Source organism: Vombatus ursinus, unplaced genomic scaffold, assembly GCF_900497805.2.
Source record: "Vombatus ursinus unplaced genomic scaffold, bare-nosed wombat genome assembly UNPS02014791.1, whole genome shotgun sequence".
NCBI classification, from domain to species: domain Eukaryota; kingdom Metazoa; phylum Chordata; class Mammalia; order Diprotodontia; family Vombatidae; genus Vombatus; species Vombatus ursinus.
The window spans coordinates 2,416,900-2,432,454 of record NW_020954569.1 but is presented as its reverse complement, the minus strand read 5'-3'; the positions used below and the strand labels follow the sequence as shown (position 1 = coordinate 2,432,454).

Here is a 15,555-nt window from a genome sequence, read left to right as displayed (position 1 = left end):
CTTTTCATTTATATGTTTTAAAGTTCACAAAGTACTTTTCTCAAAATTCTTGAGTGTTAGATAAGTTTGTAAACCTCAATACCTATAAATGTGAGAAAGCACCATCATTTTGTTTATGATGAAATTGACCACATTTTCTCAATTGTAAAGTGAGGGAACTGGACTGTATGACCTCTGTGGACATAATTTTTGATTCTATGAGACAGACTCTAAGAGTTGTCCGCTTTTCCCACAGTGCCATAGCTAGCTTGTGGGCAGAGCTGAAATTTGAACCCATATCTTCTGATTCTAAATCAAACGATTTTCCATTTTACAAAATATTAAACCTTTTCTATTTTGCTGATCTGAGAAGATCCACCAGATTAAATCTATCCAGCAAAAGGTCTCTCATTCCTTTATAATTAGAATTATTTACAAATTACAAATTTGCTTTTTCCTCATTATATTTGGGAAGATTTAGGGAGAGGAAAAGGATCATAGAACACAGATTCAGAGCTGAAAGGAAGCTCAGAAGTTACCTACATTGCATATGTTCCTTGATTGATCTAAAGTTTTTAACATGGGATCCATGAATTTGTTAAAAAAAAAATTTTTAGTAACTGTATTTCAATGTAATTTGTTTTCTTTGTTATCCTCTACATTTTATTTTATGTAGTTATTCTGAAAAGGGGGTCTATAGTTTTCACCAGACTACTGAAGGGGTCTATGACGCAAAATAGGTTAAGAAATCTTGATCTACAACTGTAAAAGACAGTTACTCTAATCAATACAATGATCCAAGACAATTCCAAAGGACACATCATGAAAAATGCTATCCACCTCCACAGAAAGAACTGATGAAGTCTGAGTGCAGATTAAAGCATACTTTTTTCATTTTCTTTATTTTTCTTGCCTTTTTGTTTGTAACATGGCTAATATGGAAATGCATTTTGCATGACTTCACATGTATAATTGGTATCATATTGCTTGCCTTCTCAACAGGTGGGGAAGGAAGGACTGGAGAGAGGGAAAGAATTTGGAACTGAAAATTTAAAAATAAATGTTAAAAATAGACAAATTTAAATTAAAAAAAAATCTTGATCTAGATCAACCTCTTTCTTTTGGAGGTGAGGAAACTAAGCCCCAGGGAGATTAAACGATTTGCCCAAGGTCTTGTAGATAATAAGAATCAGAGGTAGAATTTGAACCCAGATCTTTTCATTCTAAAGACTCTACTCTTCCTACTGAATCCTGTGTACAAAAATATCTACAGCCAACCTTTTTATTTCAGTAAACTTTAACCTCAACTAAAATACTATTTTGATGCCTCCTTGTGGTCTGGCAACTCTGGTTTCTAGTTAGATACAGTACTCTTGACTTTATCAATTCATATCAGAATGGAAAGCTTTCAAGGACCGACCCCTATAGCACCTAATCTGGCTGAAAACAAAAATTCCCATCACCAAAATTTGGCCACCAGGTGATGAGAAATATTTTGGCCAGTCACACTAAGAAAATCAGAGATCTTTTGAAGACCAGAAGAATTAAATAATGTGTCAATTCAGCCAGTTAGAAAATATGACCTCAAAGCTCATTCTACATATTGATAAATACTATGGTGCCACCTGGTGATATATGTCAAAGTTCAGTCACAGTTATGGTTTGGGATATAATCAGCACAAGAAATATGTTAATAAAATCTTCATAGAGTATGCCTACAGCTGTCCTGTAAGGGCTGTATTTATTCTCAGACAAAAGTCAGCTTTCTGCAGGTGCAGCATATCAACAATTGGAAGAAAAGCCGCAGCTAAAGGGAAAAAATGAAGATGAAGAATGCTTTCATGATGGTTTTTTCAAAGATATAACCCCACTTTTTTTTTTTTGATAAAAATTTAACTTCAAAAAAGGAAACTACTTAATTCTAGGTATCTCTAGATTTAGAACTCCAAATGTATTACCCTTTGTGGAAGCAGAAAATGTTATACACCATTATTAATCTTCCAAAACTAAATTATGTTGAATCCTTGATGGGATTTTATGACACATCAATCCTCCTAAATTAGAGTTTAAAAATAGAAGTATAGAAGTAGAAGAGGCTGAACGAAATCCAGGTGCCATAGGAAATCTGCAGCAACGTCACATGAAGTGGGGCTTGGTTTTCCCCCACAATTCAATTTTCTTTGTGGTTAGGAGTTGTGCCAGTCCACTGAGTAAGACCAGGAAGATGGTCATACACATGACAATGACATAGTGGCTAATGCTGCAAAAAGACAAAAGGGAAGGACAATTTAGTCAAGGCAGAACACAGGCCATGAAAAGCTCATGACAAAAATGTAACCTATTAAAGGGCTGAATCAATAGCTTTTTTTAATGAGTTTACGAGACACGCTAGTTGACGATGTATTTAAGACTCCGAACTGTCATTACTGAAGAACATGCTGTCTAACAGACTGAGACCATTTAGGCCGAGGATACAACCACTGAGAAAGAAAACTTAAGAACATGGAACACTAGCCAGGAGAGGAGAGAGAGAAGGGAGAGGAGGGAGAGGGGGGACTTTCCTAGCTCCACACATTGAAATTTTCAATCAGGGAACTTAGGCTTAAAGAGAAAAAACAGGTATCTTTTTGTGTTCTCAGCTAAAGCTACCACTTTCATATTGTTGCTTCCCACCCCCCACCAGGGGAGGGGGGTTTAGAACTGCTCCAAAAGCTAAAATTTAGTTTTCTATTGGCAATCACTACATGTACATATATATGTATGTGTGTGTGTGTGTGTGCATATATATATATATATATACACATACATATATATATACATATACATATATATATACATATATATATTTCTCATTTTACATTTTATTTGTACTGGCTGCATAGGACCAGCAAGGATAGCTTCTTTGGAATTTATGCTTTCTTATTTGGCGGGAGAACCGGCTCCTTGGAATACATCAGCTTCTTTTCCATTATTCTCAGTTACTAATAGTTTTTAAATTGTGAATAGGAATTAAAGTAATCACTAGCTATTCATTTTAGTTTTCTTAATCTCTGACACACCCTCACAATCTCCCTAGCAAATTTTCTTAGCTGGAAGCCAATTCAGGGAAGGAAAAACCAGTGCTTCGTTGTCTCTTTATTTCCAAGACCCCAGATAAAAGTAGCCTCACTTCACTTAGTCATAGACAAAGAAGTTATAAATACTTATCAATCTACCCTTAGAACGTCATACCACCGTTAGGTCATAGGAGGCAACAATTTTCTCCTTCAGGATCTTTCAGAAGGACTTTGTTTTTTTAATGTCTTTAGTGATTCTGCTTTCGTTCATTCATTCATTCACTTATTTGTTCATTTATCCATTTTTGCATCACCGTCACTCCCAATGACACTCCTTCCACCACATCTTATTAACAAATAAGCACAGTCAAGGAAAACAAATCAACTCATTGACAATGTATGAAATGGTGATTTTTTTTTTTAAGGAATATAGGAAGGACAGGAGAAAAAAAGTTAAAACCCAAGTAAGCAACAGAAACTGTGCTGAAAGAGACAACAGAAACCTTCTAGTCCAACCAAACCTAAATATCATGTAGGCTCTACATGAAGCTCTCTAGAGAAAAGGGATTTATTGCTTTCCAAGGTACTTCTTTCCCCATTAAGATGGCTTAGATAGGGGCAGCTAGGTGGTGGTGCAGTGAATAGAGCTCTGGCCTTGGAGTCAGGAGGACCTGAGTTCAAATTCACTCTCAGACACTTGACACTAGCTGTGTGACCCTGGACAAGTCACTTAACCCCGACTGCCTCACCAAAAAACAAAAACAAAACAAACAAAAAAAAAGATGGCTTAGATCACCATCAAGTTGAAATTTCCCTCTGTCACTCCCACCACCCGGCTTTTAGTTCTGCCCTCCAGGGTCAAAGCAGAATATTTCAGATTTGTCTTTTGTATGACAATGATATAAATACCTGAAGATAATTACCTTGAGATAACTATAGCTAACACATTCCTCTTCCTTTTTTTCTTTCCATTTCACCTAGTCTTTTCTCCCTCAGGCTAAATATCCCCAACTCTTTCAACATATTTGTACATAGCATGATTTTAAGGACCACATACTTTCAGTTCTAGTCAAACTGGCCTGCTAGCTGTCCCTAATATACCATTTTCCATCTCCTTTGCAAAAGGGGGTCTTTGCAAAAGTGGTCTCCATCACCTCTTCACAGAATCTATTGGGTTTTTTTTTTTCCAAAGTATAGATCAGATTCTAACTACTATGTGAGGCCTCCAGTTCTTCTGTCACCCATCCCCTACCCAGTCCCCATTAGCTCTCTTCCTCTTGAATTTATCTTGCATATATTGCATATTTATTTTAATGGATACATGTTGACTCTTCTCCCACCCTACCTTCAGTTAGTTGAATGTAAGCATCTTAAGGGCTAGGCCAATTTTAGTTTTGTCTATGTGTCTCTAATGCCTGGCACAATGCTTTGCACTTAGTAGAAGCTTAACATATGTTTGCTGAATTGAACTGTTAGAATAAACAAAGGGCAGCTAGGTGGCACAATGGATAGAGTACCAGGCCTCAAGTCAGAAAGACTCGTCTTGTTCAAATCTGGCCCCAGACACTTATTAGCTAGGTGATTCTGGGCAAGTCGCTTAATCCTGTTTGCCTTAGTTTCCTCATCTGAAAAAGGAGCAGAGAAGGAAATGGCAAACCACTCTAGTATGTTTGCCAAGAAAACCCCAAATGGAGTCACAAAGAGTCAGACACAACTGAAAAAATACCTGAACAAAAAAAGAATCAACAAAACTTGGTAGCTGATTAGACATGGGAACTGACAGAACATAAAGAGGCAAAGATTACTTCAAGGTTGCAAACCGGGAAACAGGATGCATGGTGGTATCAATCACAAAAAAAAGTAGAGAAATTTAGAAGGGAATGTCATATTAAATTTTATCTAAGATTCTAGACTGATAGGATTTTTGGATCTTAACTCTCACCCTAGTAACATAGAAGCTATCCCTACTGACTGTGCCATCTGAAAATTTGACAAGCAAGTAATCTATCTTCTTTATTCAATAACTAAGAAACATTAAATGGTGATGGGAATAAGACATATCTTTGGGGGACTCCAGTAGAATACTCTATTGGGTCCATTAAATGACCCATCAATGACTACTCTTTAGGTTCAGTCATTTAGCAAGTTTAAATAAACTTAACTGTATGATCACCTCATCTACATCTCTGAACTTAGCCACAGAAGATGAGAAGCTTTGCCAAATGTAATGCCAAAATCTAGGTATTTATGTATTTATAGCACTCCTCACCTACTTTGTCAAAAAAGGAAATGAAGTTACTCTGGAATGATGTGTTCTTGATGAAGTCATATTCATTCTTTATAATTACTACTACTTCATATTACCTGCCTAATAAATTAAATTGATATGTATCTAATAGGTATATCAATATCTGGAATAATTGCTATAGTAAAATTTTGAGGGTTCCCTTACTTTTTCAGTTCCAAATTTCTAACAGACATAAATATGATTCAGTGTGCCCTAGTTAACATGATAGTAAGACCACATTATTTGCAGAGGCAAATTTAAAGGTCTCATTAAATTTCTTTTTCTAGGCAAGATAACAGAAGAGGATATGCTGCCCCTAGAGATAGTTAAACAATTCCTTCACTGGTGATTTCCAGTTCTGGCTAAATTATTCACTCAATCTAACAGCACAGGAACTTTCCCTGCTGAGAAGAAACCAAGTATTGTCTTTCCTACCTATAAAAAGAAAAATAAACAAAACTTGGACAACTATCATCTAACAAGTCTCTTGAACTTGTAAGGTAAACATCTAGAGCAGAGGTGGGGAACCTGCGGCCTTGAGGCCACATGTGGCCCTTTAGACCCTCAAGGTCCATTCCTTTGTTCTGTGAAGTTTGGATTCAGTCAAAGGGTTATACTTGAGGACCTAAAGGGTCACATGTGGTCTTGAGGCTGCAGGTTCCCCACCCTTGATTTAGAGTAAAATCTATAAGACTAAGGAATATCCAAAAAGATTATCCATGCCAGTTCAAGTTTTCCTGACTCCAGGCCTGGTGCTCTAAGCACTATGCCACCTAGCTGCCTCAACTACTCTATTACTCTATATTTTTTAAACCCGCACAAGGATCCCAAATAAGCAACTCTATTCTGCTTTTGCATATCTACTACTGAGTAACTGAGGTATTAGGATGCATACAAAACTGAAGGTCTATACAGCCATTGTGCTGACTTCACTGCTGTATGCCTATGAAACCCAGACAACACAGCATGTCCAAAAACTGAACTGCTTCCACTTGAATTGTCTTAGGAAGATTCTGAAGATTACCTGACAAGATAAGGTACTAGACACCGAGGTTGTCTCTTGAGCTGAACTGCCAAGAATTCAAACTCTACTGCAGAGAGCACAACTCTAATGGGCTGGCCATGTAAGACCAAATGCCAAACCCATGTTTACTTAAAAGATTACCCTGCAGACAATTCACACAAAGCAAGTGCTCACACAGAGGTCAGAAGAAGCAGGAGAAGGACTCTGAAGAACTTTAGTAGAGGTTGTAGGACATGGGAGATGCTGGCACAGGGCCACCCTGCATGTAATGTGCCCACATCAAAGAAGGCCCTACACTCTATAAGCAAAGGTAAAATCACTGTAGCTCAAAGGAAATGTGAGATGTACAAATCCAGCAACATCTCCATCCCCAATGTTCTAACAGACTACTTGTGCCCAACCTGTGGTACAGCCTTCTGAGAACTTGTATTGAACTGATCAGCCACAGCTGAACACACAGTACCCTGACCTCAACATCACGACATCGATCCTCTTCAGAAGTGAAGGACCAACAACAAACTGAGTAATTAATTCAACAGCTGCAGCTGTTTTACAGCAGCAACTCATTGACAACACTGTCAGAGGAGGCTCGAGTTTCCTGATAAGCATTTCTACTGCCTGAGAACTGACACAATGCTGTCTTAACTCTACTTTCCTTGATCTTTCCCTTAATGGGATGGGGACAGGCCTGGACCTGTGATTTCATTAGTACAGGGAACTCCTGGGGGTGGAAATGTTCCCTACCAATGAAAGTTCAGCATTTCCTTCGCAACGAATAGTCTTGGTCTAGTGCTTCATCTAGTGCTCATAATTTCAGTGCCGTGCCCATGGTCACATGATGAATCTAAGTCAGAGGTGGTACTCAAGGCCAGGTCTTCCTAGCTTTGAGGCTGGCTCTCTGTCCAATATGCCAAAGTGCCTCTCTTCCCTCAATGACATAATTAAAAGATTATTAAATCCATAAGTTTTTCAAGTGAACTTTGCAAAATCTTTATTTTCCTCTATACAGACAACATACAGTCATTTAGATGTATCAAGCTTAAATGGCTAATGATTAGATAGTACTATCCACAGAAGAATATTATTTAAGATTATTTTAAAAGGAAAGTAATAATATTTGAAAGGAAGTTAGCAAATAGTGATGGGATATAAATATTTAGCCATAACATCAAATACTTTAGTGTTTATTTTAATGAACACATCATCACTAAAACTAGATAGCCATATTTAAATGTCATTGCATTAAAGAGTTTCCAATGGGCTCTATTTTTAAACACTTGTAACAAAGCAGTGGCCCAAATTCCATATGGTACAAATGTGGCACTGGAATAAAATATAGACAAAACTAGAAATTTTGAAAAATTGTTCTCTTAAAAAACTGTTTTCCTTCTGACTTTGGCTCTAATCAAGTGGCTTTGATTCAGGAAGAAGGCATAATCTTTTGGATTATAAAGTGTGTTTATGTTGCCATTATAATATTCTCAAAAAAACATCAATGAACTCAAATTAGGATCTGTCATTTATCAGAAGTGATACTACGTCCAAAAATAGACTAAATTTTAAACCTAACACTAAACTACTGCAATACTACTTTATTTTCGAAAACATCATTTCATGATTAGACAATCTTTTTTTCAGTGGGATCTTTAATTAAAACATTCCATTTGATAGGCTGAATATGGCAAATACAACTTTTTAACATAGTATAGGAGAATTAAAAGTGAGCACACCACAAAACACTATCTGGTCAAGCTTATATTTCCCAACATCAGAAAAGCCTTTATGGCAATCTATAAGGCAGATACTACAAGCTGGCTATAGCCCAAGAAAACTAAGCCTATGAGTTATAGAATCTTTCATAACATCTATAATTCTTTTTTTTTTTGCATGTGAAAACAACTTCTTAAATTTTTTTTTTTAAGATTTGTTTTTAAAACTTTGGGCTCCAAATTTTCTCCCTTTCTCCCTCCCCACCCAACTTCATTAAGAAGGCAAGCAACTCAATACAGATTATACATGTGTAGTCATGTAAAACACTGCCACAGTAGTCATGTTGTGAAAAACTAAGTATATTTCCCTTAATCCTATCCCACCTCCCATTCTATTCTCTCTTTTGACCCTGTCCCTCCTTAGAAGTGTATGCTTCTGATTACCCCCTCCCCGAATCCGCCCTATTTTCCTGTAGGGTAAGATAGATTTCTACACCCAATTGAGTGTGTATGTTATTGCCTCCATTAGCCAAATCCAATGAGAATAAGATTCACTCATTCCCTCTCACCTTCCCGTTTCCCCTCCACTGTAAAAGCCTTTTCTTGTTTGTTTTATGTGAGATAATTTACCCCATTCTACCTCTCCCTTTCACCTTCTCCCAGTATAATCCTCTCTCACCCCTTAATTTTATTCTTCAGATATCATCCTTTCATCTTCAACTCATCCTGTGCCCTCTAATTATCTATCTATATATACATACATGTAACTTTTTCCCCTCCGACTAACCTAATACTGACAAAGATCTCATGGGTTACAAATACCATCTTTCCATGCAGGAATATAAACAGTTCAACCTTAATAAGTCTCTTATGATTTCTCTTTCCAGTTTACCTCTTCATGTTTCTCTTGAGTCTTGTATTTGAAAGTCAAATTTTCTATTCAGCGCTGATCTTTTCATCAAGAATGCTTGAAAGTCCTCCATTTCACTGAATATCCATTTTTTCTCCTGAAGGATTATACTCAATTTTGCTGGGTAGGTGATTCTTGGTTGTAATCCTATCTCCTTTGCCCTCCAGAATATCATATTCCAAGCCCTGTGGTCCTTTAACGTAGAAGCTGCTAAATCCTATGTTATCCCAATTGTGTTTCCACAATACTTGAATTGTTTCTTTCCGGCTGCTTGCAATATTTTCTCCTTGATCTGGGAACTCTGGAATTTGGCTACAATATTCCTAGGAGTTTTCCTTTGGGGATCTCTTTCAGGAGGTGATCAGTGGATTCCTTCCATTTCTACTTTACCCTCTGGTTCGAGAATATCAGGGCTGTTTTTCTCGATAATTTCTTGAAAGATGATGTCTAGGTTTTTTTTTTGATTATGGCTTTCATACAGTCCAATAATTTTTAAATTCTCTCTCCTGGATCTATTTTCCAGGTCAGCTGTTTTTCCAATGAGATATTTCACACTGTTTTTTATTTTTTCACTCTTTTGGTTTTGTTTTACAGTGTCTTGATTGCTCATAAAGTCACTAGCTTCCAATTGCTCCATTCTAATTTTTAAGCAAGTATTTTCTTCAGTAAGCTTTTGGACTTCCTTTTCCATTTGGCCAATTTTGCTTTTTAAGGCATTCTTCTCCTCATTGGCTTTTTGGACCTCTTTTGCCATTTGGGTTAGGCTATTTTTTAAGGTGTTATTTTCTTCAGTATTTTTTTTGGGGGGTCTCCTTTAGCAAGCTGTTGACTTGTTTTTCATGATTTTCTTGCATCACTCTCATTTCTCTTCCCAGTTTATCCTCTACTTCTCTTACTTGCTTCTCAAAATCCTTTTTGAGCTCTTCCATGGTCTGGGACCAATTCATATTTTTCTTGGAGGCTTTGAATGTATGAGCTTTGACTTTGTGGTCTTCTTCTGGTTGTATGTTTCGATCTTCTTTGTCACCAAAGAAAGATTCTATGGTCTGACTTATTTTGTGAAGTTTGCTCATGATCCCAGCCAATTACTTGAGTTTTAAACTCTTTGTTAAGGTAGGGGTCTGCTTCCAGTGTAGAGAACGTACTGTCCCAAGCTTTGGGGGTTTTGTGCAGCTGTTTTCAGAGATACTTCTAGGGACCTGCAAATTTTCAGTTCTTCCAAGGTGGTATGATAAGGGGCAAGGTGTTTACTCCTTTCCTGGCCTGTGCTCTGGTCTATGAGTGACCACAAGCACTCTTTTCTGCCTTGGAACTGTGAGGAGGATTCCCTCTCCACTGCTACTACAAGCTCCACCACACCAGCACTTCTCGCCCCAAGACTGCCACCCACAACTGTGACCCAGATCCAAGCACAGGCAAAGCAAGAGAATCCTCCCTCAACACTAGCAAAGAGATCCCTGCAATCTCCCTCTGATCAGCCACTCGATTCCCCCTGAGTCCATGGGCCAGAAGCTCTAGAAGCAGGCGCTGCCCCAGGGCTACAGCCAGGGACTGGGGTTGGGACTGAGCTTCTCTCTCACCATGATCACAGACTTCTCCTACTGACCTCCTAAGTTGTCTTAGGTGTCCGTGGGTTGAGAAGTCTGGAAACCACCGCAGCTGCCCGTGATTCAGTCCACTGAGGGCTGCTCCAGGTTCGTTGAGGTCTGTTTTGCCTGTGTGCCCATGCTGAACTGCACTCCTCTCCCCACCTGGCATGATATACCCTTCCTGATTGTCTTGGTTGTCTTGAGCTGGAAATTTGTTTCTCTCTGTCTTTTTGTGGGTTCTGCCACTTTAGAATTTGTTTAGAGCCATGTTTTACAAGTATTTGGAGGGGTTTGGGGAAAAGCTCAAGCAAGTCACTGCTTTTACTCTGCCATCTTGGCTCCGCCCCCTTATCTATAATTGTGACATGTCTATAGGCCCATACCCAAAGTTCCTTGGGGGTAATTCTAACCAATATCCAATCAAGATTAAGATGAGAGGGGTAAATAATTTGCTGTCTGACACAGAGACATTTAATATAACCTTTAGAGGATCTATTTTTGTATTGCTTGCTCTGGTCAAATTGACACTGCCAAGAATTGGTTTGAGGACTACTTTTACAAAATGCTCTATGAAATGCTAAGTACATAGAATATTATGGTTTCATGATGATCAGAAACTCAGTTTCACTTTAAATTATTCTGAAGACCACAGCATATAATTCACTTTTTGTTCTGGAAGTCTCATAATGCCCTTTGTCCAAAACCAATAAAAATATAATTCAAACATTTAAAATTCAGGAGTTGTATAGAAAGGGCAGGCTAACCTCAAACTTTAAGAAAAGCACATTTATGTAAAGTATAAAGCACATTCAACATATGTCACTTTAATGGTCTAGAATTTCTGATGGTTTTTTTAAAAAACTGTTGACATTTTAGCAGTGAAAACAGCTGTGAGGTTTATCATCTCCATGCAGTTTCCACTTAAATCTTGGTATTACCTTAGCATGGCAGAGTTTAAAGAACACCAGATTTCAACTGGGAAAGTCTGGGTATCCTAATTTAAAGTATTCCAAAGTTATTCAAATGAATGAAGCCGAGTAATCAATTTTAAGAGTCAAGAAACTATGGTACTGCAAATTACCTCTAGGAAGGTATTCAAAAATCCTTGTACTGAATCACAAGTTTCCATTATAGCTAAATGAAAATGCTAAATACTTTATTTTCCATTTGTATTTTAATAAGATATAACCAAAAGCACCATGGAGGCAGAACATGAACAATCCAAGGCCAAATGAACACCATTATTAAATCAACCAATAACATTAAGCAATTGAACTGATCGTGTACTAATCTGACTCCACATACTACTACAAAACTTGGAAAATGAATTAAAATGAATTTAATTAAAATTCTTTCACTAGCTATGAAAGTTATCCCAAATAAATTATTTCCTTAAAGTTCTAAAAGTGTACCTCCTTAGTCTACCTTGTAAAAAACAAGTTCATTGTAGGTATAGAATGAACAAATAGAAAAAAGAGCATAAAACAAACGAACACGGAATTGCCTTTTTTTTTTGGTTAGGCAATGGGGTTAAGTGACTTGCCCAGGGTCAAACAGCTAGTAAGTGTTATGTGTCTGAGGCCGGATTTGAACTCATATCCTCCTGACTCCTGGGCCGGTGCTCTATACACTGTGCCACCTACCCGCCCCATGGAATTGCTTTTTAGACCAACATAATTTCACTGGGATTTATATTTTTATTAATTGTGACTGAAAAATTTCTTCAGGAACTCAAATATTCTAAGGGCTCTTAAGCAAACCATCTAACCTTTATACTTGCAGGATCAAAAAATCTCTAGTTGGAAAGGGTCATCTAATCCAACTCATACTTGAACAGGAATCTCTTTTATAACATCCCTGGGAAGATGTGAGTTCCAAATGAAGAACTCCACCACTTCCTGAAATAACCCCTTTCACTTGGGGACAGCTCTAATTAATTATTAAGAAAACTTTCTTTACATTGAGATTAAATATGTCTTTCTGCAAACTTCTAACCAGGGCTCTGCCCTATGGGTTCAAGCAGAATAAGACAAATTCTTCTTCCATAGGATAACCCTTAGAATACTTGGAAGAATCATGTGCTATCAAATTCTTTTCTTTTCAAGGTTAAAAACCCTACAGTTCCTTCAACCAATTTTCCATCTGGAATAGCTTCCATTCTCCTATTTGGTCTCCATCTACCACCTTGTTAACATCTTTGATAAAATTTGGCACTGAGATTTAAGCACAGTACTTCTGATGTGATCTGAGTGCAGCAGAGTATAGAAGGACAATCATTTGCCTTGTTCTACTTTAGACCCTATGCATCCATTAATATAGCCTGAAATCACAGTTACTGCCAAATCACACCACTGACATACTCACTTGCAATTCACTACTGTTTTAAATCTCTTTCATGTGAATTTTTATCTAGTCTCATTTAAGCAGTTGATTAAAGAGGTGTGAGAATTTACATTGACCAGTGTTAAATTTCATCTTTCAACAGACATTTTGCATTTCACATTATTCTATTGACACATAATTTCAATAAAAACTGAAATAACTCTGATGAAATTTGGAAACTGGTCCTTTGCAAAATAATAACAACAATGATAATTTATTCAGCACTTTGAAGTTTGCAAAGCACTTTGCATCCAGTAACTCATTTGAACCTCACAACCAACCTGGAAGACAGGTATTACAAGTACTGTTTTCTCCATTTTGCAGATGACCAAACTGAAACTGAGAGAGATTAAGTAACTTTCCTATGGTCACACAACTAATAAGTGGCAGAATTGGCATTTGAACCTAGGTCTTCCTGGCTCCAAGTCCAGAATTAGATATACCTGACAGGTAAAGCCATTCAGTGCTTATACTAAAATCTTCTTAGATGGTCTATGGTGGCCATGGAAGGAATAAAGAAGGACACAGCAGAGTAGCACAAAAAGATCAGAAGAGTTCTGAGAGTATCTAATAAAGATATAAGTGAAGATCAGGAAAGAATCATGACACCTTATGCCTATTTACTTAGGTAAAACAAGGTGTGCTAGTAAATGTTTAACAACTGGCTCTCTGGGGGGAAAAAGTAGTCACAAAATACTTTCAAGTTCAATCTGCATTATTAGCATTTCTCCATCACTTTTTAAAGTCCAGACAATCAACAAAACAATAAATCACACCCTGACTTGTAGCTTTTCAAGCTGTAAATGTTCACAATAAAAATTTAATAACTGGCTCTGGCAGAGCTTTTTCCAGCACACACGTGGGTGAAAGAGTTCTTTATTGTTAAGCTAAAACTATTTACATACCTAAGATCCTTATGGCTACGTATTGACAGTTTTAAAATGTAATGCTATATTTGTCTTACTGTATTTTCATTTATTTTGTTAAATATTTCCCAATGACATTTTAATCTGGTTCAGCAAATCTTTGACATTTCTGCCCACAGTATAAGCTTGTGAAGGAAAGGACTGTCTTACCTAGAGTCTGCACCTGCCCTAGTCCTGAGCAGAGTGCTCTGCACATAGGAGGCTTGATGCATTTGTGACAACTCAGGTTTGGATACTCTGCACCTTCTCAACTCACTCTCAAATGCTTTTCTCTCCTCTGGAGGGCAGAGCCTCCTCCCAAAGCCTTTCTTTATAGAGAGCTCACAACTTTCCTGGTAACCCCATTCTTCATCAGCAACTCTAGGCCAACTGCCCCCCTATAACCTAACCCCATTCCCATTCCCTTTTCAGCTTCCTCTTATGTGTTGTGTTCCCTCGCTAGACTGTAAGCATCTTAAGGGCAGGGACTGTCTTTTCTTTTTTGTATTTGTACTCCCAGAGCTCAGTGCAGTACCTGAAACATAGTAGGTGCTTAATAAATGCTCACTGAATAACTGCAGCTTGATGATCGCACCTTAGGTGCGTTCTAGAAGGAATTCCCAAATAGTGTAAGAAGTTAGAATGGAATCTCAAGAGTTGGCAGGGACCTTAGGTTATATAGTCCAGTTCCCTCTAGAACACACACAATGAGTAATCTACCTTTGCTCCAGATAATGTACAGATATTTCTCCTAGGTTTTTCCATTTCTGCATGAACCCATTCCCAGATGTGCTTTCAAATTCCCTCTTTTAAAATTAGTGCATCCTTCTAGAACACACCTAAGGTGCAATCATCAAGCTGCTGCCTGAACGTTTACACTCAAGTACACTTATGCTCCCTGACCATGGTGATTCATGCCATGTTTGGTTCACTTCCTTTCCAAGGAAGCACTTTATACTGATAAGCCAAAAGCCTTTGTCAACTTCCAAATTGCTTCTATCTCTTCAGGACGCTCCTTCTATTATCTGAAGATAGCGTTCTTGTTCCTCCCTCATCAAGGTAAACTCTACCATTCCTTTCAACCACTGTTCGTATAACAAAATGGTAAAGTGCTTCTGTGTTACTGCAACATTTTTGTGATTTCATCAATGTGGGTATTTTTTCAAATGGTCTAGACGACTACTCATCCATATCTCTTGCCATCTTTGCAATTCATGTCCATGATCAGCTAGAAATCCTCCACAAAAGATATGCCTCACATGCTGGAATCCTTCCCTAGATTTCTTTCCTGTATTATTTTATATAAATATTCATTCTTTACATAATGCTGCAAAGGATGTCATTGGAAAAATATGTGATTAAATAAGATAGGCTGGTTATACAGTGAGAATGAGGAATTGGATAGCTTATGTGCTCCAATGACATCCTCTTGATATATGTGACTATGGAAGGCCTTGAGCATGTTGCCTGAGCCCTCTGTGATGAATTTATGGCAAGACACAGATAAGAAGTACACAGACCAAACAGACATGGATGGATTGAGATCTGCATAGTTGAAGGGGATATTCACATTGATGAGATTCACACGGCCATTAGTGTATATACCATACCTTGTTCCAATATCAAGCCAGCTTCCATAATCTTTGACCAGGAAGAAAAAATGCTATTAAAAACAAACAAAAAACAGAAAATCACTTGTTTTATGAATACAGCA

The 15,555-nt window shown here is 37.6% G+C and overlaps 1 protein-coding gene across 6 annotated transcripts in view; it reads right to left on the bottom strand.

Annotated features, from left to right (window-relative positions):
- Nucleotides 1–1,007: 1,007 nt before the first annotated feature.
- Nucleotides 1,008–15,555, bottom strand: part of PIGN (phosphatidylinositol glycan anchor biosynthesis class N) — a 225,864-nt gene continuing 211,316 nt past the window's right edge. For all 6 annotated transcript variants that reach the window (XM_027868736.1, XM_027868738.1, XM_027868740.1 and 3 more), the window contains 2 exons: nt 15,452–15,504; nt 1,008–2,239 (listed from right to left, as the gene is read on the bottom strand). In XM_027868736.1, the coding sequence (XP_027724537.1) occupies nt 2,116–2,239; nt 15,452–15,504 (177 nt within the window). In that variant the 3' untranslated portion in view covers nt 1,008–2,115. The remainder of the gene's footprint in view (nt 2,240–15,451; nt 15,505–15,555) is intronic.